Raw genomic sequence first — 27,756 nt, forward strand, 5'->3', positions numbered from 1 at the left:
CTCCACCCCATCATACAGCCCTAGGATTCAGGGTACAACTGTGTGAATATTAACAGCCTACAGGGAGTGAGTATTAGTGAGGCTGTCTGCCCTGAACTGTTATTACTCTGACTCACCTAGAAACTGAATTTTCTTTCAGTGAGAAATTAGCACCTATTGAAGAACAGAGTGGGACAAATCAAGCTGTCTGTACCTCTCAGTAGTTATTAGATGCTGTGGAGAAGACAAGGAGGGAAAACTGGCAGTCCTGTAGCAAGGCCCAGGGGACTTCAGGAACATGCTCTGCTATGATCTGTCACAGGCAGCACTCACAGGACACCCCAGACCCTCATCCCAGTGGCTATATTCCTGAGAGTCCCCAAGTGGCCTGGGGCTGGAAGGAGGATGGGTGGGAGGGTTCCCCTGCCCCAGTATACCCCCATACTGCAATGGCTAGTATCCCTGTGCCATTTCTGAGGGGACTTGGAGACAGCAGAGCAGCTGAGCTCAGGTCTTCAGGGATCCATGGATCTCAAGATACATCTGGGGGCTGGCTGCCAGTGAAAGCATTCTCACTTGAGGCCTAAATAGAAAAATGGTGCTGTTATATAGTAAGGGACCAGGGGATGGCCTGGGTCACACCATCTATCCATGCAACTCCCTGCTACCAGGCCATAATCCCATAAAGAGCAATAAATTATGGTTTAGATGTGAGGTATTCCCCAAAAGCTCATGTATGAGACAACACAAGACGGTTCAGAGGTGAAATGACAGGTTATGAGAGCCTTAGCTTCACTAGTGCATTAATCCTCTGATAGAGGTTAACCTGTAACTGTAGGCAGATAGGCTGTGGCTAGAGGAGGTGGCCCCTGGGGACATGTCTTTGGGGTGTATATTTTGTCCTTGAACAGGGCTCTCTCTCTCTCTCTCTCTCCTTCCTGGTACCATGTCCTGAGCCATTTTCCTCCACCACATCCTTCCACCATAATGTTCTGCCTCACTGCGGCTCTGAAGGAATGGAGTTGGCTGTCTATAGACTGAGACTTCTGAAACCATGAACCCAAATAAAATTTTCCCTCTCTCATTGTTCTTGTCAGATCTTTTGGTTACAGCGGCAAACAAACAAATAAACCAAACCAAATCAAACCAAACCAAACCAAACCTGACTAAAACAGTTCTCGCTAAATGAAACACATGCTGCATCTGCATGGAGCATCACCGAAGCTCATCTCACACGAGGAAGTGCATACTCAGAAGTCATATTAAACAGGGAATCTTCACAGTGACCAGAGGCTCAGCGACACACAGGCATAGAAAGGTACTGCGTCACCTTTATTCTTACCAACACCCTAGGAATGACTCTTTCCTGTGATGAGATGATACCGAAGCCAAGTGCTAGGACAAGGAGTGAATGGCTGAGAGTCAGCTAACAATCCCTTGCCCCATCTCAGTCCTCCTGCCCTCCTGCTGCAAATGGAACAGACAGACAGCATGTGCTGCTAGGGCCCACAGCCAGCAGCCACCTCAACTTCGCTTTCTCATTTAATATGATTCAATTGCATCAAAAACCCAAGGCCTGGTTCCCAACCTAAACCAAAGACTGAATCATACCTGCTACATATATTTTAAAAGTTAATGAAAAAGATGTCAATAATGAATAGATCATCTAGACAGAAGATCAATAAGGAAACAGGACCTGAACAACACTATAAACCCACTGGATCTAAGAGACGTAAACAGAACATTCCACCCCAAAACAGTAAGCCTGTAATCCCAGATTTTGGAGGCTGAGGCAGAAGGACTGCAAGTTCAAGGCCAGCCTGGACAACATAGCAAAAAAAAAAAAAATTTACAGAAGATGCAGATGAAGAGACACATCAGTGAGGTAGGGTAAGAGGCCTTCATGCCTTCCAAGCTCGAGGAACCTCCGCAGGTCCAGCCACCAGGCTCTCAGAACCCTGTGCTTTTGGGGGTTTATAGAAGTTTCTTTCCATGGGTGTGACAGATTAAATCACTGGCCACTGGTGATCCACTTAGCCCGCAGCCCCTCTCTCTTCCCTGGAGGTTGACCCTGCCTTGGTCTTTCAGGGACCAGTCCCATCCTGAAGCTGCCTGGGCTGCCAGTCAGCAGCGGGCTCAGCAGCAGACAAGACATATCACTTCAGAGACTCCCAGGACTCTAGGAGCTGTGGAAGACAGACAAAAAACCTCTGTCAGTACACAAGCAGCACGCCTGCTTCAGTGCACAACAACACTCTCCAATTATGCCGCATGGCCGGAGAGGAGTCTCCACGAATTCACCAAGACTAAACAACAGAACCTTCTCTGAACACAGTGGACTAGAAACATGGAAATCCAGAACATTCGCAAATAGGTAGCAATTAAACAGCACACTCTTAAAACTACCAGTGGAAGGAAATTTCTAATTTTTTTGACATGATTAAAAACAAAAATACAACATACTAAGCAAACCAAATCCATGTGGGACTAAGCTGGAGGGCAGGGGGCTCAACATGAGAAGACAGTGTGACATACCATATCAAGAGATTGAGGAGAAAAGCCACAAATGGTCTGAATTGACAGAAAAGCATCACCAAAGTCCCCAATCCCCTCCTGATACAAATGCTTAGAAAGCAGGAATAGAGGGCACCTCTCCAACACGGGAAAGGGTGTTTGTGAGAAGCACAGAGCTAACATGGCTGCAAGCTCTCCCCCAAGATCAGGACCAAGAGATAGCCGAGGCCTGTGTCCACCATTGCAATGTGGTGCCCCCACCCCAGAAGCCAGAGCGGTAGGACAAAAAAGGAAAAAGGCAACCATATCAGAAAGGCGGCAGCACAGCCATCTCTGGGCAGACGACGACCTACCTGCAGAAAGCCCCAGATTCCACAAACAGCAGCCAGAACAGACACCAACCTAGCGCAGCTGAGAACCAGCACAACGGCCATCAGTCTTCATATGGCAGCAACAATCAAAGAAAGAAGTTGAGAAAATAACTGCATTTATAATGGCATTCAAAAGAATAAAACAGCAAAGTTTACCCAAGAAGGTGAAAGGTTTGTACACAGCAAAGGACAAGCACTGTTGAAAGAAGCTGGAGAAGGAAACAAGTGAGAAGACATTCTCTGCTCTTGGGTTGGAAGACTTCATACTGGGGAGGACAAACAACAAAAGGGGGGGGAAAAAAAAGATAAACTGCGTTTCACCAGAATTAAAAACTTTTGTGTACTTGTTCTATTATAAAGAATTTGATTGGCCTTTGTCCCTGGTTCCTGGGGACAAAACTAAATCTTTGAAATTTTCCTAGCAATGGGACTGTTATCCAGAGTACTGGGACCAAACCTGAGTTTATGCAAACGCAATGACATAAACACAGGAAGAGCTGGAAAGACCAGCCAGGTGACTGGAGATAGGGGCTGTGGGCCACCTGATCCCAGTCCTATCTCCTGGAAAGGATGGGGGCTAGGGATTCAGTTCAGGCATGGAACTGATGATTTAATCAATGATGCCCCACAATGAAGTCCCAGTAAAGATTCTGGACCTTGAAGCCCAATGGAGCGTCTTGGTTGGTGCCACGCTGATGTGACTGGAGGGTGATGTGCTGGCTCCATGGGAGACGGCACAGAGGCTCCACACTTGGGATCCCCTGGAACCTCACTGTGTCTCTTCATTTGGCTGCTCCTATCCGCACCCTTTATAAACTAAAACTTTAATAGAATAGTGCTGGGAGTGGCGACGGCACACACCTAGGAGGCTGAGGCAAGAGGATCACAAGTTCCAGGCCAGCCTCTGCAACTTGGAAAGACTCCGTCTCAAAATAAAATGAAAACAGCTGGGGACGTGGCTCAGTGATAGAGCACCTCTGGGTTCAATCCCCAGTGCCCCAAACAAGAATCAAACAAACAAGCAAACCACAATGAGATACCATTTTATACCTACAAGGATGGCTTTTTTTTTTTTTTTTTTTTAATTAAAGTAAGTGTTGGTGAGGATGTACAAAACTGGAATTCTCATATACTGCTGTTAGCAAGGCAAAGTGTTGCAGCTGTTGTGAAGTACAGTGGTTCACCAAAAAGCTAAGCCTAGAGTTACCATGTGAGCCAGGGATCTCACTTCTACACCCAGGAGAGCTAGAAGTCAGGACCTAATTGCTTCTTATATGTGAATATTCACATAGCACTATTCACAGTAACCAAAAGTTGGAAACAATCCAACTGTCCATCAACAAATGAATAGATAAGCAAAATGTAGCTATCCAAAGTTATATAGCAAAATGAAGCAATGACACATGCTATAACAGACCAACAGCTATTCTTGAAAGCCATTCAGAGAAGTCATAGGCCATGTTGTCAGGAGCACTTAACAATTAAAGTACATGTAGGTCCTCCCCTGCACAGGACCAGAAGCATTTTTAATTTTAGAATAATTGCATAGACATTATAATGAGATATCTTGGAGATGGGACCCAAATCCAAATGTAAAATTTGTTTCTGTTTCATGCATACCTTATACACTGAATCTGAAGGTGATCTTATTAATGTTTTTAGTGTACCTGCATTTGGATTGTGACCCATCCTGTGAGGTCAGGTATGGAATTTTCTACCTGTGGCGTCATCATATTGGTGCTCTAAAGGATTTGGATTTGGGATCACTTCAGATTTCTGGATTAGGGATGCTCAACTCGTGACTGAGATATGTAGCTGAGTTCAGCAACTAACATCTGGATTGAAATCAAAGCTGTCTATAAGAATGACATTAACTGCCCTTCTCACCCCCAAAGCCGACGTCTGGCTATGCCCTGTAACGAGGGAAAGAATGGATGGTCTGGAAAGCCTTCAGAGCGAAGCTGCGGCAGTGTGAGGAAGCCGAGGAGAGGAGGCAAACCCCGCCGTGTGCCAGCACGTACTCTGCATCTCCTCCACCCTAACCCTCGCAGAGCAGAGCCCGCTCCCCTGGAGGTCAGCCTGGCTGTCCTGCCTGAGACAGTGCGACTTCTTCCAGGACACATACTGGCTCCTTTGCAGCCTATGCTGGCAGTCATGCAGAGAAACAGGCTGTCATCTCTATGCAGACAGTGAGTGCATGGAAGCCAGGATCGTAACTCACTGGTCTTTACGTTTACCTCAGGCTCAGGGACACCATCGACTGTGATCATCTGACATAGACAAAGTATACAGGAAAAGCTGAGTGATGTTTCTCCAATGGGGAGTGTACACAGAAGGACTGAGGCAGGTTTAAAGCCAGGGCACCAGGCACAGTAGGTAGGTAGGTACTGAAGATGATTAAATGTGTTCCATAATTTTTTGAAAGGAAAGAAAATGCAAAGACAGAAGCACACGAATTTCTTAAGATCGTCCACAGTCAGTGTAGAAAACCCCAGAAAGCTCCAGGAAACTACTAAGGCAAGCCCACGTGGGGCTGGGCTGAGAATGCAGAGGGTTTCCACAGGTGCAAACACCACGACAGGAACACTGTGTTCTCCCAGGTCTGGAGCCGCCCAGGGGCCTGCACGAGCCTGGCAGGGCCACACATTCTCCTCCTCACAACCCTCCCACCAGCTGTCTTTGCTCTTCACTGAAATCATAAGACTTTTTTTTTGTTAGATTGAGCAAATCAAGCTGCTTTTCTTTTTTGTGTCTTGTGTTTACTGTGATAATATCACATAGAGCAGACAGATAAAGTGTCCTCACATAGCATGAGAGTTCAGACATGACCAGATACTTCCTGTGCCCCCACCTCTGAGGGGCCCCTGTGCTTTCTTATCACAGTGACACGTAGGGTGCTACACATAAGGGCCTCGTCTTCTGATGCAGCCCTTCAACACACCCTGCTGCTCTTGCACCCCATGGATCCCACCCTCTCCATTTCCACTGCTGCTTCCCAGTGAAACAGGAGGTGGAATGAAGAAACTCCAGACCCAGGATAGGACAGGACAGAGAAACGGACATGAAGCAACTTCTTGTGAATCTGAAATGCCCTGCTTTGGGGACAGCCAAGAGCCACGTTTTGTTTTACCACTTTCAAACCCTGCATCAATGATGTGGCCTCTGCAGATCCTGTCAACCCAGCACAGCAGCAGTTCTGAGGGGGCACAGACTCTGCGGCTAGTCGAGGGGCTCTGCCAAGCCCACCATGGGATTGGCTGCCCTCTGGCCTCCTGGGCTCATCCTTCCTGGCCACAGTGACGTGACAGATGATGGCTATAGACCTCAGGGGCCTGCAGACTGGGTACCCACAAAGCCCATTCCCGTCCCTGTGGAATCCTGGCCACCTCCCCACAGTACCCCTAACTGCAATTTAAATCTCCGGACACGTCTCCATGTAATGCCTTAATGGCATCTGCAACCACAACCACAGCTGGATGGAGGATGGTTTCCTGCATTTTTGTTTACCCCAGAAACTTAACTCATTCCTACTTATGCATGAGCTCCAACTACATAGCTAAGAATTCCTCTCTAAATCTGAAACATCTGTTTCACCTCCAAAAGACCATCTCACATGAAACCAGGCCTTCCTCCTGACCAGAACACAGACTTCATCAGCCTCCTCCCTGCTTCTGCAGCTCCACCTGAGCCCTCCCTGCCGGGCCACAGGACCACTGACCCTCTCCCTCCATCTCTGACCTTGTGCTCTGAACAAGAGCTCTGACACAGGGTTCCACTGTTCCCAGCTCAGTCACTAGGAGCCCCACCTTGCCCTCAGCCCTCTGCACGCTCATCCTGATATGTCCTATCCCATCCTCTGCTTTGGAGTCCATGGGACAGGTTGGTAGATGGGACATTTGTAAACAGGAAGGGTCCTCTCAAACTACATGGTCACCATCAGAATTAATAGGTAAATCTGTTCTTTTCATCCAAAGTATGGTCTACTTCAACCTGAACACAACTGTGGGACACAACACCATGACGGGGTAGGCATGGGAGCACCCTCAGACCCTACCCACCCAAAGCTCGCATGCTGTTATAAGCTCTCAGGAGAATGATGGGGGAAACTTGGGTGCACAGGCCTTGATACACTAGTTTCTCAAAACACACAAATCTGACCTTTACCCAGTGAGTTCAGCTGTCAGTGTGACCAGTGGGGTGGCCTGCTGAGTGGACTAGTTACAACTAGCAACAGCGTGTCTGAGAGCCATGTCTGAAAATGACCCAAGTTAGACCAGGAGGAAAAAGTGATAAGTCATGTATCCCATAACAAAGATGAATGCTGGGCTGGGGCTCAGCGGCACAGCACTTGTCTACAACATGTGAGGCACTGGGCTCCATCCTCAGCACCACATAAAAAATAAATAAAAAGTTATTAAAAAATTCTGTTTTTTTTTTTTTTAAAAAAAAGGATGAATGCTTTTCTCCCCTGCATCACAGAGGATAAAGCTGAACTCAAAAAAGTTTGTGCCTATGTGGAAAAATAAAATGAGAATTTGTTTTTAAGCACAGGTTAACTCCTAATGGAAGTGGACAGCCCCCATGAGATATACTGCATCCCCCAAGTGCTGAGGTAGGTAGAGGCCCTGGTCTGGGCACACAAGTGACATGCACTGTCACGGGAGGACTGAGACACATGACAGCAACTCAGCAGTCGTGATACAGAGGAACTCTATTTATTTTTAAAGATATGAATGGTATCATGGTTATCTTTTAACAGCTCTTATCTTTTAAAGATACATATTGAAATAAATATTTCAGTGATATGACAACAAGGTACTACTACTAAAACTATCAGAGAAAGAAAAAGCCACTACATTGTCCAGCAAAACTGTAGGAAGACAGGTTTAAAGGTATTTACATCAAATATTCAAATTTCAATTTCTGGAGAAAAGTGGTAAGCCTTCTTCAGAACCCAATGCTAAGTACAAAACCTGAGTAAGCCGGAGTGCATGGACCACACATGTGTACAGTGCAGTATATGCCTAGCACACACATGTGCACAGTGTCTGTACAAACACGATAGGGTGCACACACATGCACAAGCCCGGCACACATGCACTGTGCACATATGCATGATTCACACGCAATACACACTCATACACACAGTGGTGGAGAGCTGCCAGGGCAACTGTCTGCATAGGAGCAGGCTGGCATGGTGTGCAAATCTATGGATTGAGAACACTAAGGGAACATACAAACAGTGGGCCCCAGAAGCAGCAACCAGTGCAAATGAACAGAGACCCTGTCTTCAGGCAGGAGAGAGAAGAAGAGTCTGCAGGGAGGACAGAAATGCCACCAGCCTAACAGGGCACTTGGGGAGCCTTTACCTGTGTCAACTCCTGGGTTTCCCTCTCAGAGAGAAGTGGCTGATCCCTCTGCAGCTGCAGTTGCCCGCCTTCCTGGCCTCCTTCAGGCAGCTCCCGCTGTGTGGTACAGCCCCTCAGCCTGGGTGCTGGAATGGAAAGCTGAGGTCAGTGGTGACATCTTTCGGAAGACACAAACCACACACAAACATTCAGAGCCTTACAGAGGAACACTGAAGACTGCCCCAGCACTTTGGCCTGGTGGCGCGTGTCCAAGCACGTTACAAGTATCCATCCCCACACCTCTGCTGAGCTGAGCGCCCCACCCAAGACCACTGTTTGGTATCATACTCATGAGATACTCAGGGACTAATTCTATAACTATCTCTAAAAAAAGGTCATTTATCCAAGAGTGATCAATTTTTCTTTTTTGGTACCAGGGATTGAACCCAAAGCACTTAACCACTGAGCCGTATCTCCAGCCCCATTTTTAAATTTTATTTAGAGACAGGGTCTCACTGAGTTGCTTAGAGCCTTGCTAAGTTGCTGAGGCTGGCTTTGAACTTGTGATCCTCCTGCCTCAGCCTCCCAAGTTGCTGGGATTACAGGTGTGTACCACTGCGCCTGGCCAATTTATTTTTTTCTTTGAGTAAAGACTGAAGATTTGGAGTCTAAAACACAAGAACCTTTGAAACCTGGTGAAGTGTACATAAAACACATCACTAGGAAACTTCAGGGACATCTGGGATATTCCACAGAGCAAGTGGTTCCAGAGAGCACAGGAAATGACCAGCTATCAGAGCCAACTGAAACCGCATGTAAGGTTGTGCGGAGGTAGAGGGTGAGTCAGAGCTGCCCTGTGGCCGGGCTTGGCAAGATGTGGCATCTCTGAGGTTTGGGGTACCATGAGCTGCGGGACTCACAGAACACCTGCACATTGGGCAATCTCTAAGTCAGGGAGGTGCGCCATAAACAGTGTGAAAGTCCCCATGAAGTGTGGCTCCTGGTGGCTGCTCATAGGGGTGTCACTTGTCCTTTATTTAGAGAATAGCTCCAACTGCAACCCCAGCACTTCACAGGCCAGATAAGAGCTGCAATTGAAGTCCGATCTTTGTTCTTCTCCATAGTTCAAGCCACCTCAGATATGGAGCAGTTGGCCAAGTGGAAGGAAACAGCGCTGGCTAAGCAGCCCTTTCCTTTGGTACAGGAGGGACCTGTGACCTTCATGCCTTCCTCTGAGCTAGACAAGATACAGCAGCCTGGAAGCCACTGCTATACATATCAGAAAAGAACTGGAAAGAAAGCACATGGGAAGAGGGTGCCTTGTTGGGCATGAAAGGCAGGAACAAAATGGGTTAGGCTCAATACTTTCCAACAAACTGCACTTCACTGTCCTCTCCAGGAAAGACACTAGGCACCTCCAGCACACACACACAAAATCTCCTCCAGTCTCATTACCTCTTACAATAATCTTTCAAGGTAACCTCCCCTGAGAGTGCCAGACTGAGCAGAATTGGCTTCCCCACCAGGATGAATGTGGCTGGGGTTAGAACAGGCATGCACGAGAACATGGGCGTGGAGCCAAGGGAGGTGAGAGGCACACTCTAGAAAGTCAGGGCCATTAACTAATGACCACTCTGCATGTCTGAGTGGCCAGGTCTCACAAAATAGCACCTTTAGGATATATCACTTGGATTGGTGTTTTCCTATTCTGTTCTTAAACAACTACAAAAAAAGAAGAGTATTTGCCAAGTGCTAATGTTGCAGATGCTATCTGCAAAGCTCCCCAGTAGCTTCAGGGCCCTGCTAATTAGCACTTCTCTGCAAGAAAACATCCAGGCACTGCCCTGCAGCAGCTAGCAGGGTCTGCAGCTAATGAGGTTGGACGATACAAAAGATGTGTCTCACAGTTGTCATCAGCTTAAGCAGAGGATAGCAGGGCTGGGGACAAGACTGCAGCATGAAAAGGCTCTGCCAGGTGGGCTGCAGGAAGAACCCATCCCAGACTCAGGGGATCCCCTATTTTCTGCTCAGGTGTCTAGGGCAGTGCAGACCCCTTCAGCTGGCTTGCACCGAGCCATGCACTGTTCTACAGTCCTTGCATCTCTGCCCACAGCCTTGGTGGCCCTGGGTTGGTATGAGCTCTCCTAAGAGCCTTTCATGTGGGGTCCCAGCTCCAGCACATGCTCTGGGCAGTGGAGCCCTGGTGCTGCTGAGATGTGGCTGGGTTTTCATTCAACACCCAAGGCTATAGGGAGATACTGACTGACTGAATTCCAACAGCCAAGACTGCTTCAGCAACCAGAAGGCTGAAGCAGGAGTGTTCTTCTTGATATAACTAATTACCCACAGGTGCATGAAGGGCATGGGGATATTTTCTCTGAGCCGCAGGGTCAGTTGGGACTCAGCTAAGTCACAGGCTCCATCTCCAGGGCTGGTTGCTGACTCAGTCATGCAGTGTTTTAAAATATCTGAGGAAAAGTATGGTGGTCCTGTTGCTATCTCTTCAGTCATTAATAATCTCAGTTAAATAAAAACAGTAAAAATGGCTCTGCCAAAAAGGGGAAAAAAGACAACTGTACCTTCTTGGAATAAGGAGGCCTGAGAGTCCTAAGCGAGGTCATGCTGGAAGAGAGAACACAGACACTGGCCCCAGCAATGGCCTCTGCACTGTACCAGGTGGCAGGAAGTCCCCTCCTCATGCATCAAAGGCTCAGCTGTAGCCTGGGGACTTCCCTTGCAGATGCGACACAGAGCTGTACCTCTGCATAGGCTCAGAGGGAAACCTGCCAGCACGCTATCTGGGCAGACCTTCCCCTGGGCCCAGGCCTTGTCTCATCTGCACCCGGGGAAATGCCCCTCTACCCAGGCTATGTGGGATGGGACATGGAAAGCTCTGAGAGACATGGGTCAGAGGAACACAAAATGTGAAGGTGCACATCCATCCGTGTGGGAAGGACAGCACAGGAAGCTGAAACACAAGGAGACAGCAGTTCGTGGGACCCCAACAGACACTTGTATTTTCAAAGTGATGAAAAAGTATGGCAGAATCAGGCACGGCAGTCTCCAAGGAAGTCGGTGGACCAGGACTGAGAAGCTCCAACAGGCTTCGGGTCACGCAAGAGCACTTCATGCACAGCACATGCTTACATTCCTCAGGACCCCATCCTGGGATACTTAAGAACTCTGTCATGCATATTGTACAGCCTGTGTCTCCAAGGAACCTGTCCTGAGACCCCCAAAAGCTCTTTGATGCAGAACACAGTGCTTGCATCCCCAAAGATCCTGACCTGGGACCCCAGGGCTCTGTCATGTATAGCACAGTGCCTGCATCCCCTCAACTGAAGCCAGAACTCCTCTGCCTAGGAAGCCAGCCAGGAGCAACTGACCCTGCAAAGACATAGTCAGCCGTCCACCACTGTGCCTCCTGCTGCCTGGCCTGCCTGGTTCTGGGGACACCATGAATGACCACAGGCACAAGTGCTGTGGATAGGAAAAGTTCTGGGAGCTTACTTGATCCTGGTTCTGGGAAACCTCTTTGAGCAGGTGATAGCAGCAAGCAGCTACGACAGAATCTGCTAACAAATGATCCATAGAAAATGCTGTACAAGCTAAGTCATGGGATGTGAGAGGAGGGCACCTCATTGTGTGGCTGCCTTCCAAACCACACCCCAGGCAAACCACAAAAACACATGACACAGACTCTAGCAGGAACCTTGCCAGTCCTTCCAGAGGCTGTTAAGAGCACCGGGGAGGACTCTCAGGCATCATCAGAGTGGGGAAGCCCAGAAAGTCTAGGATCACAGGCTAGGGGGCTCTAGAGACAGAAGAGGATTTCAGATAGAGACAAGGGTGTCTATAGTGGGAAACACCCATGGGTGCTCCCTGGTTGTAATGAGGAGGCACCTAACAATGGCACAAAGAAATGGGGGATAAAGAATTCTGTACAGATTGAGAGTGAATATCCCTAACCCAAAACCCCAGAATCCAATCACTCCGAGCACAAAAATGACACAAGCAGAAAAATCCCACACCAAGAAAATTTGTTTCTTGTGCAAAATCTATGAAAAATATTGTATAAATTTACCCTCAGGCTGTGTGTATAATGTTTATGTAAAACATGAATGAATTCCATGTTGACTGGGGTCCTGGCTTCAAGATATCTCACTATCTATGCAAATATCCCCAAATCTGAAAAATTCAAAATCCAAAACATCTGTGGTCCTTAGCTTTCAGATAAGGGATACTTGGCCTATACTATCTTCAGATCTTTTCCTGCAAACTAGAAACTATTCTAAACTCTAAAGGCAATTTTGAGGATTCTAAGCAGAAAAGCAGCAATCTACAACTGCACTTCCCTGAGGCAGATGCTGTCCTGTCTTCCCATTCCCCTGGCTCTGCTCCTGAAGTGAGCACTGCCTCTCCCCATCTGCCTGAAACATCATTACAGTTCTCTGGAAAACTTCACCCCAGGAACCAGAGGACTGGCTGCGACACTGCGACACTGCCCCCATGTGGCTGTATGCGCACAGCGCGCCTCCACCAGACTGCACCCAGGGCGAGTCATGGTTTCCACCCCTACTGCCTCAGCACGTTCCAACTCCAAGCAGTAAAAACAAAGAAGACAGACACACAACAGCAGCACATGAAGATGACAGTTTGAGGAAAGCTTCACCCCAGCCTGAGGTCAGGAACACTACTGAGTCCCAGCAACTCTTAGGCTATCTTTCCTACTGAGACCCAGCACATGCTTTCTGCAATGGTACCGGCCAGGACTGGCCCCCATAGCCACCCTGCAAGGTGCGCACACCAAGCCACTGGAGGTGAAGAGTGGGGCTGAGAGTGCAGCTCAGTGGAGGAATGCTTGCCTACTACGCAGGAGGTCCTGAGTTCATTGAAGCAATGGACAGGAAGGAAGGGAAGAAATGAAGATTGACTTCCTAGAGCATACCCTCCATATCCTCCAGAGAGTCCTCCCAAGAAGTGAAAAATAACTGAGATGGAAACCCTGTGTCATGCCCAACACAGGATCCCTGTGACCGTCTCTTTCCTATGTTCCTTCAACAGCGACTCAATAAATACTAACATGCTGTGGCCAGAAGAGTGTCACAAAGATTTCCTACACCCAGGCCCACAACAGGAACTAGCGAGGGTGGGCAACTGTATCACTGGAGCAGCACTGAAGAGACACCTCATTTTGAAGACATCTGAAGACTCTAGAAGGACAATAAATCCACACCACCACAGGCACATAGAGGGGCAGGAGAACACAGAGAGACAACAGGGGAAAGAACCGTACTGCTGCATGAATCAAACCACCTATTAGACTTCAAAATTCCCACTGTCTGGGAAAACAAAAAACAAAGAACTGGTTAGGATACAACACAAAACTCGTACAGTCACACACCCAGCCACCTCCCATTGCCCACTCCTCTAGGACAGTCACCACCTCCCCAAAGGCCACACCTCCTCCATGAACTCACACACCAAGTCACCTCCCATTGCCCACTCCTCTAGAAGAGTCACCAACTCCCCAAGTGCCACACACCTCCTCCATGTAATCACACACCCAGTCACATCCCCATTGCCCACTCCTCTAGAACAGTCCCCAACTCACCAAGTGCCACACACCTCATGCAGTCACACACCCAGTCACCTCCCCATTATCCCCTCCTCTAGGACAGTCACCACCTCCCCAAGTGCTCACACCTCCTCTACGCAGTCACAAACCCAGTCACCTCACCATTGTCCCCTCCTTTAGGACAGTCACCACCTACCCAAGTGCCACACTTCCTCCAGGCAGTCACACACCCAGTCACCTCCCCATTGCACACTCCTCTAGGACAGTCCCCACTTCCCTAGGACAGTCCCTACTTCCCTAAGTGCCACACACTTCCTCCGTGCAGACAAACACCCAGTCACCTCCCCATTGCCCACTCCTCTAGGACAGTCACCACCTCCTCAAGCGCCAGTTCTCCTCCAAGCACTCACATACCCAGTCACTTCCCCATTGCCCACACCTCTAGGACAATTACCACCTCCTCAAATGCTACACACCTCCTCCCCGCAGTCACACATCCAGTCACCTCCCCTTGCCCACACCTCTAGGACAGTCACTACTCCCCAAGTGCCACACACCTCCTCCTCGAAGTCACATACCCAGTCACCTCCCACTGTCCACTCCTCTAGGATAGTCACCACTCCCCAAGTGCCACACACCTCCTCCCCGCAGTCACACACCCAGTCACCTCCACATTGCCTTCACGTCTAGGATAGTCACCACCTCCCCAAGTGCCACACACCTCCTCCAAGCAGACAGACATCCAGGCACCTCCACATTGCCCACACCTCTAGGATAGTCACCACCTCCCCAAGTGCCACACACCTCCTCCCCGCAGTCACATACCCAGTCACCTCCCATTGCCCACTCCTCTAGGATAGTCACCACTCCCCAAGTGCCACACACCTCCTCCCCGCAGTCACATACCCAGTCACCTCCCCATTGCCCACACTTCTAGGACAGTCACCACCTCCCAAGTGCCACACACCTCCTCCAAGCAGTCACACACCCAGTCACCTCCCCACTGCCCGCCCCTCTAGGACAGTCACCACCTCCCCAAGTGCCACATCTCCTCCAAGCAGTCACACACCCAGTCATCTCCCCATCGCCCACACCTCTAGGACAGTCACCACCTTCCCAAGTGCCACATCTCCTCCCTGCAGTCACACATCCAGTCACCTCCCCATTGCCCACACTTCTGGGACAGTCACCACCTTCCCAAGTGCCACACACCTCCTCCAAGCAGTCACACACCCAGGCACCTCACTATTGCCCATACCTCTAGGACAGTCACTGCTTCCCAAGTGCCACACACCTCCTCCCCGCAGTCACATACCCAGTCACCTCCCATTGCCCACTCCTCTAGGACAGTCACCACCTCCCCAAGTGCCACATCTCCTCCAAGTAGTCACACACCCAGTCATCTCCCCATTGCCCGCTCCTCTAGGACAGTCACCACCTCCCCAAGTGCCACATCTCCTCCAAGTAGTCACACACCCAGTCACTTCCCATTGCCCACACTTCTAGGACAGTCACCACCTCCCCAAGTGCCACATACCTCCTCCCCGCAGTCACATACCCAGTCACCTCCCATTGCCCACTCCTCTAGGACAGTCACCACCTCCCCAAGTGCCACACAACTCCTCCAAGCACTCACACACCCAGTCACCTCCCCATTGCCCACAACTCTAGGGCAGTCACCACCTCCCCAAGTGCCACATCTCCTCCAAGCAGTCACACACCCAGTCATCTCCCCATTGCCCACTCCTCTAGGACAGTCACCACTCCCCAAGTGCCACACACCTCCTCCCCACAGTCACACACCCAGTCACCTCCCCATTGCCCACCGCTCTAGGACAGTCACCACCTCCCCAAGTACCACACACCTCTTCCCCGCAGTCACACACCCAGGCACCTCCCATTGCCCACTCCTCTAGGACAGTCACCACCTTCCCAAGTGCCACATCTCCTCCCCGCAGTCACACATCCAGTCACCTCCCCTTGCCCACACTTCTAGGACAGTCACCACCTTCCCAAGTGCCACACACCTCCTCCAAGCACTCACACACCCAGGCACCTCCCATTGCACACTCCTCTAGGGCAGTCACCACCTCCCCAAGTGCCACACACCTCTTCCCCGCAGTCACACACCCAATCACCTCCCCATTGCACAGTCCTCTAGGACAGTCACCACCTCCCCAAGTGCCACACACCTCTTCCCCACAGTCACACACTCAATCACCTCCCCATTGCACACTCCTCTAGGACAGTCACCACCTCCCCAAGTGCCACACACCTCTTCCCTGCAGTCATACACCCAGGCACCTCCCATTGCCCACTCCTCAAGGACAGTCACCACCTTCCCAAGTGCCACATCTCCTCCCCACAGTCACACACCCAGTCACCTCCCCATTGCCCACACTTCTAGGACAGTCACCACCTCCCCAAGTGCCACACACCTCCTCCAAGCACTCACATATCCAGTCACCTCCCATTGCCCACTCCTCTAGGACAGTCACACTTCCACAAGATGGCACAACTCCTTCATGCAGTCACACACCCAGGACCTCCCACTGCCCACTCCTCTAGGACAGTCACTACCTCACCAAGATGGCAAGTCTCTTTGAAGTCCAACAATTCCCCTCTTTTCAGTTTCAGTGTAGAAGGGCAGATCCACGATCCCTCTTGCCCTCAACTCACATCTCAATGGATATTTATGGTTGAGTATTCTTGTGACAATTTTCTTTCTCATACCAAATACCTGTATTCTGTTCTGTGTCGTAGCATGTGATTTTTTACATGTTTGTCTCCATCTCTCTATGAACCCTTACCCAGTCCCTATGCAGGAATGGCTCAAGAGTTTGGTGGATGAACGCATGTCCAAATATATGTCCTCTCTTGCTGGACTCTCAGGTCATATCTAGTTTAGTGTCATGCTCCACAATGCCCCATTGTAGAGCATCTGGAGAAAGCTGAAAGCTCATGGCACTGCCATGTTCTCAATGAAAGTATACCTGGTCTCTGGCTTGGTAGATTCATGCCTTGAGCCAGGGGAGGTTGGATGGCTGGGAGGCATGGGGAGGGTGGCCCACCAGCAGAGGTAACTTATGCCAGGTTAGGGCTGTGAGTCCTCATTCTTGAATCAATCTGAGGAAATGAAGAGAGGACAGTGGATGTGGAGTTTCTTTATTCTGAACGACTAGCAATGCCCCTTCCTATGGTTCAGATGTGGAAGGTGTATATGGGGTCACGTGTTCAGAGCTTGGTCTCCTTGTAGTAATGTTGATATGTGCTGGGACTTTAAGGGTTGCAGCCTAGTGGGAAGTCCTTAAGTGATTGGGGTGCTGCCCTCAGAAGGGATTAAAGTAGTTCTTATGAGATCCTAATGAGTTCCTGAAAAGTCAAGTTTTTATAAAAGTACAAGCCTGACTTCTGAATCTCTCTGGCTTTCTGTCTTGCCATATGACCTCTCCCTCTCACACATACTCCTAGTACAATATCATCTGCCATGAGGCCCTCACAAGAGACCAAATAGAAGGGACTGCTCCATTTTGGGCCTTAAGCCTCCAAACCCATAAGATAAATGAACTTTTTTTCTTTATAATGTTTCCAGTTTCTGGTATTTTGTTATAACAACATGAATTCACACATATAATAATACATATAGTCCTATAATAAAATACCTGAGTCAAGTTATAAAGAAAAAAGTTTTAATTTGGCATGCAGTTCTAGAGGTTCCCAATTGGAGATCAGGCAATCCCACTGTTTCTGACCCGTGGTGAGGCAGCACATCACACACAAGCACAAGGAGGAGTAAAACCATTCACCTCATCACAAGCCAGGAAGCAAAAGAGACAGGAAGGGGCTGGGGTCCCTCAATCCCCTTCAAGGGCATATCCCTAATGACCTAAGGACCTTCCACCAGGCCCGACCTCTAAGGAGTTCTACCACCTTTCAGTAGTGCCACCCAGGGGACCAAGCCTTCATTCAACACAGGGGTCCTTAGGGGATATCCAAAATCCCACCATGGCACTGACCAGTTTTGAAATCCAAGTGTCTATCGAGTATACGGTATAACTCAGCAGTCAAACTTGCAGTGTCCAGACTGAGTAGAGTAGCTAGAAACTGCTTTATGTCTGGGCACAAGGGCTATCTGGTTGGGTCACTTACCTGCATGCCAGAAGGACCAGCTCCTCTCTGTGGAGGAAGAAGCCCCTGTGCTCCTGAGCACAGAGGCCTCTTGTGGCAGCTCAATCTTCTTGCTGAACTGTACTTCTAAAAGGGGAATGACCTCTGGCATCTTGGCAGATATCACTCGATAGGCCACATCTGGTCTTCCAATAAACCGCTGGCGAATGCTGATTTCATAAGGCGAGTGCACCTTAATGTCATCTAGGTCTTCTCTCTCAAACCTGTGTAGGAGCAAAGAGCTGGAGTCATGGATTTCCAACCCAGAAACCAGGATGGTGAGCCTTCCTGGCTTAACATGGAACTCTGTTCTTTGGGAAATAATAGCAGGGATTTTGGCCACGACCCCCTCCTTTCCAAATGGCTCAGAACCAGCCATGGAGGTGCTTTCCCTGGGCTTTACTTCTACTGGTGTCTTCCAAAGCTTGGAGCTGAAAGGCCACCATGAAGGCGATTCCAGTTCTGTCAGCAATCTAAAAGTGAAAAGAAAACACAGAAAACTGAGTCAACCTGCTTTAAAAGAGTAATGATTTTTGTTTGTTAAAAGACTGCTTTAACCTTAGTAAAGCACATTACCATTAATGTTTCTCACAAGCACTTATGAAGCAGAAAGAGCAGAGCTGTTAGCTCCATGGTTCACGAAGGGGATGGAGGTTCAAGGCAGTAAGGATACTTGCCTAGAGATACTCAGCTAATCTGTAGTAAGGACATGGCAAATATGCACATCAGATTATGATATTTCTCTTTCCATAATATTCTGCCTTGACCTGAGGAATTTTGACTCAAAATCAATCCTGATCTCAATTTCTGAGAGCTAAGATAACTTTCAGCAGTGTGGATGCTCTGCACTGTTCAATACAGTAGGAATCATACATGGCAGATTGTCGACCTGAAGAAAGAAACAAGTTCCAGCTATACAGTGATGCATGTTTAGAGACACATGGTTAAAAACACATGGTAAAAATATGAAAACACAGGTACAGTGAAAACAAAGGATTAGAAATAGATATATCATGCTCAAAGTATGAATGTTAGTTACTAAGGGTGAAGAAGGCACTGCATGATAATAAGAGAATCTATCCAACAGAAACATTTAATATTAAATGTGTATGCATTTAGCAGAACTTTAAAATTAATTAAACAAAAAATTTAAAAAAACTGACAAGATCAAAAGGAGAAGCAATCGCTGTTGTAGATGTTTTTTAAATTGGTAAAGTGTCTCTGGGTTTAATCCCCTGTACCTAATAATAATAATAATAATAATAATAATAATAATAATAATAATAATAATTCATTAACTTAATTAAATTAAAAAATAAAAGGTTTGGAAGGACATAAAAAGGATGAGAAGAGAGATGAGGAAGAGATGAGAGATGTCAACTTTAGTGAGACCCTATCTCAAAATAAAAAATAGAAAGGGCTGTGGATGTAGCTCAGTGGTATAGCACCCTTGGATTCAATCCCTAGTACCCCCCCCACACACACACAGTACTCTGTACACAAAGAAATAAAACTAGAAAATCAATAATTAAATGATAACCTCAAAATCCTTAAATATTTGGAAATTAAACACGTGCTGAAGTAATACAGGGATCCAAAAAAGAAAAAAGGAAATTAGACCATATTAAAAGTCAATCAAAACGAAATTAGAACAAACACAAACTGGTAGGAAGCAAATACAGCAGCTGTTAGATAGAAACGACAGCTCTCAAATCTTTCTGGAAAGGCTGAAGTCAGTGATCTAAGCTTCTATTTCAAAAAGTTTCAAAGCAAAGAATAAACTAAATTCAAGTGAGTAGAAAAAAGAAATGCAGAGATCAGTGAAATTGAAAACAGAAAAAAATGAAACATTGACAAAACCAAAATTTAGTTCTTTTAATTTAAAAAATTAATAAATCACTAACAAGAAATGATCAAAGAAAAAAAAGAGAAAATGCAAATTACCAATATTGGGAATGAAAAGGGGAGAAAGATTACCATAGATCATGAAAGGCTTGTAGATATTATTCCCAACATCAATAAATTGACAACTTATATGAAATGGAAACACTTGAAAAATCAAACATTCTGAAACTAAGGCAAGAAAAAAGTTAAGAATGTATGAATTATACCTGTAATTCCAGCAACTCAGGAGGCTGAGGCAGGAGGGTTGCAAGTTCAAGGCCAGCCTGGAAACCTTAGCAAGACCCTATCTCAAAATAAAAAGTGCTAGGGGATATGGCTTAGTGGTAGAGTACTCCTGGGTTCCATTCACAATACTGCCACACAAAAAGGAATATGAATTGCTTTACAAAGAAATTGAATCTGTAATTAAGATCTTGTCATAGCAAAAAATATGATCTAGGTGGTTTAAATAAATAATTCATCAATTTAATTTAATTAAAAAAAAGGTTTGGAAGGACATAAAAAGGAAGAGAAGAGAAATGAGGAAGAGAAGAGAGATTCATGGGAGGAGAGACATCTCCCAAGAAGTGTCTGAGGAGTTCCCAAAGGGAGAACTTGACTCAGGACCAGAGGGGTTTTTGGCACAATACGGAAAAGAGTTTCAGAATGTGTCAGTCCAAGGTGTAAATGGAGGTGTCTTTAGGAAAGCAGATGCTCTTCAAGGAAGAACAGCCTTAGTCTCAAAAGAGAGATGTCTCTGGGTAAAGCAAGGAACATGCACCCGAGGAAGAGGGCAGGCTCTGCAGAGGGAGAGACACCAACCTATTGGTGCAGGTGTTCATATTTATAGGGGCTGGTGCTTGGGGCTGGACAAGAGGCAGAGGCAGGTGGAGCTGTACAAGTCTATGCCAGTGAATTTCCCTCGTTTTACAAGGGTATGGCCCAGTGCATGTCCCTTGATGTTTCCCACTGTGCTTTCTGTGTCTCAATGGCTCATGGACGTTTCCTTCAAGACTCAGTATCTCTCTATACACCCTAAATCCCTGTCTCAGTTTCACTGGTGAATTCTGTCAAACATTAAGAAAGAAATAATACCAATTGTATAAAGAACAGTGTAAGAGTAAGTGCCCTGTCCTTCATTTCATAAGGCCACATAACTCGTGCGCCAAGCCAATAAGGAGCTTGCAAGAAGATAACACAGAATGCATAGAGGTTGGAGATCTCCACAGAGGCAGAAGAGACTTCTACTTGGATCTTTCAGGCTCTTGACATATCCTGAAAAGAATTTAAGGAGAAGTCAGATTCTAGCAGAGGAAAAACTTTGTTAAAAAAGTGAAAGGGCTTGAAGATGCACATTTCTAGAGTAGAATTCGAGCCATCTCAAGAGTGAGGGGTGCCCTTTTTTTAGAGGAACATTTGTGAGAAGGAGGCCTTTCTACCTACCTTTTATTTCTTCTCCATTTTACCTCATTACCAATAGGTCTTCCTTATGAAAATATCAGCAACTCACATCTGACAATGTTAGGGGAGAAACAGATGAGGATAGTAGGAACTCGAGGCTGAGAATGATTCTATAATTGGGCTCACTATGCTGACCCCTACATGCTTTCTTTGCCTGCAACCCTGCCTGGCCTAAGTGGACAGGATATATCATGTTCCTCAGCAAACTGGGGCAGGGGCAAAGGTCAGGCAGTCAGTGAAGATAATGAAGGATGGGGGTCCAGAGAGAAAGGATAATGCTTGGTTATCAAAGAAAGAACAACATGTTGCTAACAGTTAACCTTCACACCCCTGCTCTCAGTCCCCTATACAGAGAAGAAAGAGAAGACAATCATTAAAAAGCAGAGTCTATAAGAAAGCAAGTCGCACCCCCCCCCCCCCAGGGGATTCCAGCTCTGCAGCCCCACTTCCCTTCAGAGGAGTCTGTCTATATCACTTTCTTATATAAAACTCGCTCTCTATGCTTGCTTCCTTGTCTCTCCAGGGTGTGATCTTCAACACCGAGGAGCAAGAACATCTGCAGTGAACTGTATCAATGAAATAGGGGGTAAAATAAAACTTAAGAACGCGGTATTCATCTCAGGAAGATGATGTTGGAAATTAATCTATGTAATTCATCTTACCAGTAGAGAAACAGGATAACTCTATGATCACCATAACAGATAGAAAAAATAACCTCAAGAAATTCATCACTCAACCATGTTAAAACTTCCAGAAAGTTAGAAAGAGAAGGAAACTATTCAGTTGGATCAAATATAACTAACAACATGCCTGATGTTAACAAAGGATCAGAAACAGTAAAAACTGGGCAGATTTCTAAACTTATCCAAGCTTTGAAAGCATTCCCCAAGTGTGATATAGTGAAATATATTTGGTCTTCCTCCCCTAATCAGACATCCAGCTCCTAAGGTCCTTGAAATCTCTGAAGTGATATGTCTTGCCCGCTGCTGAGCCCGCTGCTGAGCCCGCTGCTGACTGGCAGCCCAGGCAGCTTCAGGATGGGACTGGTCCCTGAAAGACCAAGGCAGAGTCAACCTCCAGGGAAGAGAGAGGGGCTGCGGGCTAAGTGGATCACCAGTGGCCAGTGATTTAATCTGTCACACCCATGGAAAGAAACCTCCATAAACCCCCAAAAGCACAGGGTTCTGAGAGCCTGGTGGCTGGACCTGTGGAGGTTCCTGGAGTGTGCAGGTGAGATGGGGCAAAGGCCAGGTAGCTAATTATCAAAGAAAAGGAAATGGGTAGACAGCACTCCCCATCATCTGGCTGCTAACAACCTCTGGGGGAGGGGAAGGAATCAGAAGCAATCACCTCCTAAAGGGCTCTCTTCCTGCCCTTCTGGTCATTTTTGGTCACATAGGCAAGGTGGGTGAAGAAGACACGAGAAGAAATGAAACCTGAAATCTATAAAAGGTGCAAAACACTCCCACTCTCTTGGGCATCAGTTCTGGACCCCCTCCTTTCTGGAGGAGTCTCTCTCTCTCTCCCCCTCTCCCTCTCTCGCTCTCCCTCTCTCCCTCCCTCCCCTCTTTCTGTTTTATTTCTTAAATAAAATTTACTTTCCGCTCTTGCCTTGGCTTTCCTCCGGGGGTTTATTCAATACCAGGGGAACAAGGACCCAGTCCTGAATTTCAAGACGGGGGTTTCAGAGGGCATGAAGCCTCTTCTCCTACCTCACTGATGCGTCTCTTCATCTTCATCCTTTGTAATATCCTGTGATAAACCAGTAACTGTAAGGAAGTATTTCCCTCTGCTTTGTGAACCACTTGAGCAAATTAATCCAATCCAGGGAGGGTTGCAGGAATCCCGGTTTATAGCCAGTTGGTGAAAGCACAGTTAGGAGAGCATGGCTGGCATCTGAGGTAGGGGCTACCTTGGGGACTGAGCTCTCAATCTGTGGGATCAACCTCCAGACAGACTCAGAACTGAATTGAGTTAGAATACACTCAGCTGGTGTTCACTAAAGAACTCCCTGCTTGCTGGGTGGGGGCGGGGAGGGAGGGGACAGGTTACACATCTGGTTTCAGAAGCAGTCTATACTGTAAGAGTATAAGAGAAACTGAGTCTGTTTTTCTCCACTTCAGGTATTGGATTTCACAGATAAAGACTTCAAGGAAGCCATTAGAAATGTCCAAAGAATGAAAGGAAACCATGTTAAAAAAAACTGAAGGTGAGTATGGTAATGATTTGTTAAAGAAAAATTACCAAATTTGTATTAAAAGAACCAAATGGGCCAGATGCAGTGGCACATGCCTGTAATTCCAGCAGCTCAGGAGGTTGAGGCAGGAGGATCGCAAGTTCAAAGCCAGCCTCAGCAACTTAGTGATGTCCTAAGCAACCCAGTGAAACCCTGTTTCTAAATAAAATATAAAACAGGCTGGGGATGTAGCTCATTGATAGAGCGCTCCCCCATTCAATTTTTAGAAACACGAACACACACACACACACACACACACACACAACCAAATGGAAATTCTCAAACTAAAATAACAGAAATGAAAACTTCATGAAAGAGACTAAATTTGGTTTTGCAATCACAGACGATCCGAATTTGAAGACAGATATACAGAAATCACATAGCCTGAAGATCAGGAAAAAGGGGAAAAGAATAAAGAAAAGCAAACAGATCCTGGGCACCTGTGGGATCAACTGAAAACATTATCATTCAAGCAATGTTGGTGCGAGAGGAAAGGATAGAAGGTTCAGAGAAATGACTGGCAGAATGAAGTCTTAAAAGTACCTCCATTTCATGAGAAACACTGCCCATATATCTAAGACTCCAAGCCAACCTCCAGCCACATGGAAACAGAGATGTACATCTGGCCAAGCAGGGGAGCTGGACAGGCATTCCCCCATGGCAGTCCAGTGGGCCAGTTCCCTCCCAGAGTCACAGGGTCAGGAAAGACCTGCTGGAACACTAGTAAGCACAGAGTAAGTACAGAGTCTTGTAATAGAATACTCCAAGTGTCTAGAACAGCGGAAAATCACTGGTTGTATCAAGAACTGAGAGAGTCTAACTGGGCGTGGCCTGTAATCCTGAGGCAGGAGGATCACCAGTTCAAAGCCAGCCTCAGTAATTTAGCAAGACCCTAAGCAACTTAGTGAGACCCTGTCTCTAAATAAAACATAAAAAGGGCTGAAGATGTAGCTCAGTTGGTCAAGCGCCCCTGGGCTTAATCCCTGGTACCAAAATAATAATAATAATAATCATCATCATTAAAAAATAAAAGAACTACAAAAATCCCCATCTGATTGGGAAAAGACAAAATAGCATATGCCCAAACCCAGATGATATGGATGGTGAAATTACTAGACAAGGGTTTCAAAGCAGCCACCACAAAAATATTACAATGAGCACTTTGGAACATACTCAAAAAGAACAAAAATTCTGAGTCTCAGTCAAGAAAAAGCAGCCATAAGAAAGTAATACATGGAAATTTTAGAACTGAGAAATATAATAACTCATATAAATCTGTCTGAATGAGAGAAATCCCAGGCTGAAGAGACAGAGAAAAGAGTCAGTGAAATCAAATATTAAACAATTGATACTACCCCATCTGAATAACAGAGAGCAAATCCTAAAACAAGAAAAAAAAATCTAGTACAGGCCCATGCCTGTAATTGCAGCTACTCAGGAAGCTGAGGCAGGAGGATTACAAATTACAAGGATTACAATCTGGGCAACTTAGCAAGATCCTGTCTCAAAATAAAAAATAAAAAGGGCTGGGGATGTAGCTCAGTGAAAAAGCATTCCTAAGTTCAATCCCCAGTACCCCCCCACACACAAATGAATCAGGAATAAATTTAATTTAATCAAGGAGGAGAAAGACTCGTGCACTGAAAACTATAGAACACTGATGAAAGACATCCCATGTTCATGGGGTAGAAGACTTAACTACCATTTGTTAAAATGTGCTCACTTCCCAAAGTGTCTACAGATTTGACACAATCCCATCAAAATACCAATGTCTTTTTTAAATAGAGATAAAACACAAAAGACCCAACACAACCTTGAGAAAGAAGAACAAAACCAGAAACATCACACAGCCTCATTTCAAAGTACATTATAATCGAAACAGAATGTTACTGACATAAAAGCAAATATACAGACATATAGAACAGCATGTAGACTCTTCTGCCCTGAGCCCCATTCAAAACTGGTAGTTTTCAAATCACTAGGTAAATGTACAGAGTGGCATGAGGAGGATGTTGCCTCCACAAACCCTAGACGCCCACCCAGGTGTTGTGCTCTTCCTTGGTTGGAGGAGGGGCAAATGCAACAACCTGCCCTTCACCTTAGCAGAAATATCTAAATGCGCCTCACACTGAGGGAGATGTAGAAGAGCCTAGGTGTCCAGGGCAAGATGGCGAGGGGACCAGCAGGGGACCCAATCAGACAGACCTTCTGTACTTGTGCTCCTAAGTGGGGGATCCAATATAAAAACCAAAACAGACACAAGGACACAGGGGACACCAGTCAATAATAGTGAGGAGAGAGTGGGCAGGGGAGGAGATAAGGAAAGGAGGAAATTCTAGAGACCATAAAAAGAACAGGCCAAAACTCCCCACGGACTCCTGACTCGGGGCCCTTCTCTTTGGAGAAGTCTGTGTCCCCTGCTTTTGCATCACCCTGCTGCTTGCTTGCTATCTGTGTCCTGCTCTTCAATTCTTTGCTGAACAGAGACAATGAACCCAGCACCTCTAGAAGGTATCAATACCGCTGAACCTCTAGAAATGTCAATGAAGTGGAAGTCCTCAAATTTCTGTCAGATTTATTTCCCACCCATTGATACACAAGCATCATATCAAGAAGCCCAGAGTGGCAGTTATGCCTCTCTCACTTGGTCCAAACGCCACGGTGTCACCCACGTGTCAGACCAGCGCAGTGCCTTCTGTGAAGGAACACAATGGTGTCACCCACATGACAGACCAGCGCCCTGCCTTCTGTAAAGGAACACCATGGTGTCACCCACATGACAGACCAGCACAGTGCCTTCTGTGAAGGAACACCATGGTGTCACCCACGTGACAGACCAGCACCCTGCCTTCTGTGAAGGAAAAGCAGTTGAGATCCCAGCAAGCTGGATTCTGGTGCAGGGCTGGAGAGCTGACAGATCTTTCAGGCAGAACAGAGAAGGTGACCTGCTGGCCTTGTCACCTGAGAGCAAAGTGCTACTGTAGGCTGAATGGACAGCACTTGTCATTTCTTTGTGAGGAGAACATTCAGAATCCTCTAACTATTTTGAATTATATGACACAGTGACGCCAGTGTGCTAGAGGCTGGGAACGGGTTCTGTTCTTTGGCGTTGAAGAATAAACACTGAGGAATGCAGAGGCAAGCACAGAGAACAAGTTTTACTTAAGTAAGGGACAGAAAAAAAGGAAAGGGATAGAGAAAGACTTCTCCAAAGAGAAGGGGCCCAGAGCTAGGTGGCCGTGGGAGTGGGTGCAACTTGCTTTCTTGGAGACCCCAGAACCCCTGCCCCTCTTTCATTATTGTCTTCTCTCTTCCCCATTTGCCCGACTAGGAGCTGGCGACCCAGAGTTGGAGTAGCACCATCAGGAAGTTAGCCACTAGCAACCCATCATTCCTTCTTTGATAACCAGGTGTCCCCCTGGACCCCCATCCTTCATTACCTACACTGACTGCCTGGCCTTTGCCTCTGCCTCAGTTTGCTGAGGAATGTGACATATCCTGTCCACTAAGGTCAGGCAGGGCTACAGGCAAATTGATTTGTTTTTGGCAGTCCTCATCTGTCTGTCCCTAACGATAGCATCATTGACTCTAGTCACCCTTCTGTGAATCAGAAAAGCGGAACACATTCCTCCTGCTGAGTATGACTCTGTACCTGTTAGACAACGTCTCCCCACCTTCCTGCCCCTATCCTCCTCATCCTCTGGAGACCACTTTTCTCCGCTTCTATGAGTTCAGCTTTTTAGTTTCCATGCATGTGTGAAATCAGGTGATCCCATGTGGTACTTGTCTTTCTGTGCCTGGCTTACTTTATTTAACATAATGCCTTCCATCCAGGTCCATCAGTATTGTAGTAAACAGCAGGATTTCATCATTTTTATGACTTTATTGTATTAAACTGGTATGTACATTACATTTTCTTTGCCCTTTCATGTACTGGTGAACACAGACTATTATGACTATTCTGATCACTTCTGTGCTTCTGTTGCTCATTATGGTATGAGAAATGGAAAGTCTGAAAGTCTAGTGGTTCATTTTCAGAATACAGTATTTATCCTTAAATGTAAAATTACTGGGTATATAAGACAAAAAGCCAGAGGGAAAATACAGAGTGTTTACCAGCAGTTAACTCATATAATAGCACAATAGTCTGCGGAGGTGGCAGATTCAAAGTTCACACACCTGAACAGCCCCTTGATAAACAGGGTCAGCCTGATCAAC

At 46.8% G+C, this 27,756-nt stretch overlaps 1 protein-coding gene across 7 annotated transcripts in view; it reads right to left on the reverse strand.

The window, feature by feature from the left end:
* Snap47 (synaptosome associated protein 47) overlaps nt 1-27,756 on the reverse strand; it is a 72,970-nt gene that overhangs the window by 12,263 nt on the left and 32,951 nt on the right. For 6 of the 7 annotated variants that reach the window (XM_046448416.2, XM_046448415.2, XM_046448412.2 and 3 more), the window contains 2 exons: nt 17,940-18,430; nt 8,234-8,358 (listed from right to left, as the gene is read on the reverse strand). In XM_046448416.2, coding sequence (XP_046304372.1) covers nt 8,234-8,358; nt 17,940-18,430 — 616 coding nt within the window. The remainder of the gene's footprint in view (nt 1-8,233; nt 8,359-17,939; nt 18,431-27,756) is intronic. The other variant, XM_046448417.2, reaches the window with a different exon arrangement.

The sequence above is a fragment of the Marmota monax genome, unplaced genomic scaffold (assembly GCF_021218885.2).
Source record: "Marmota monax isolate L192 unplaced genomic scaffold, Marmota_monax_Labrador192_F-V1.1 WCK01_AAM20220418_F8-fsc00327, whole genome shotgun sequence".
NCBI lineage: Eukaryota > Metazoa > Chordata > Mammalia > Rodentia > Sciuridae > Marmota > Marmota monax.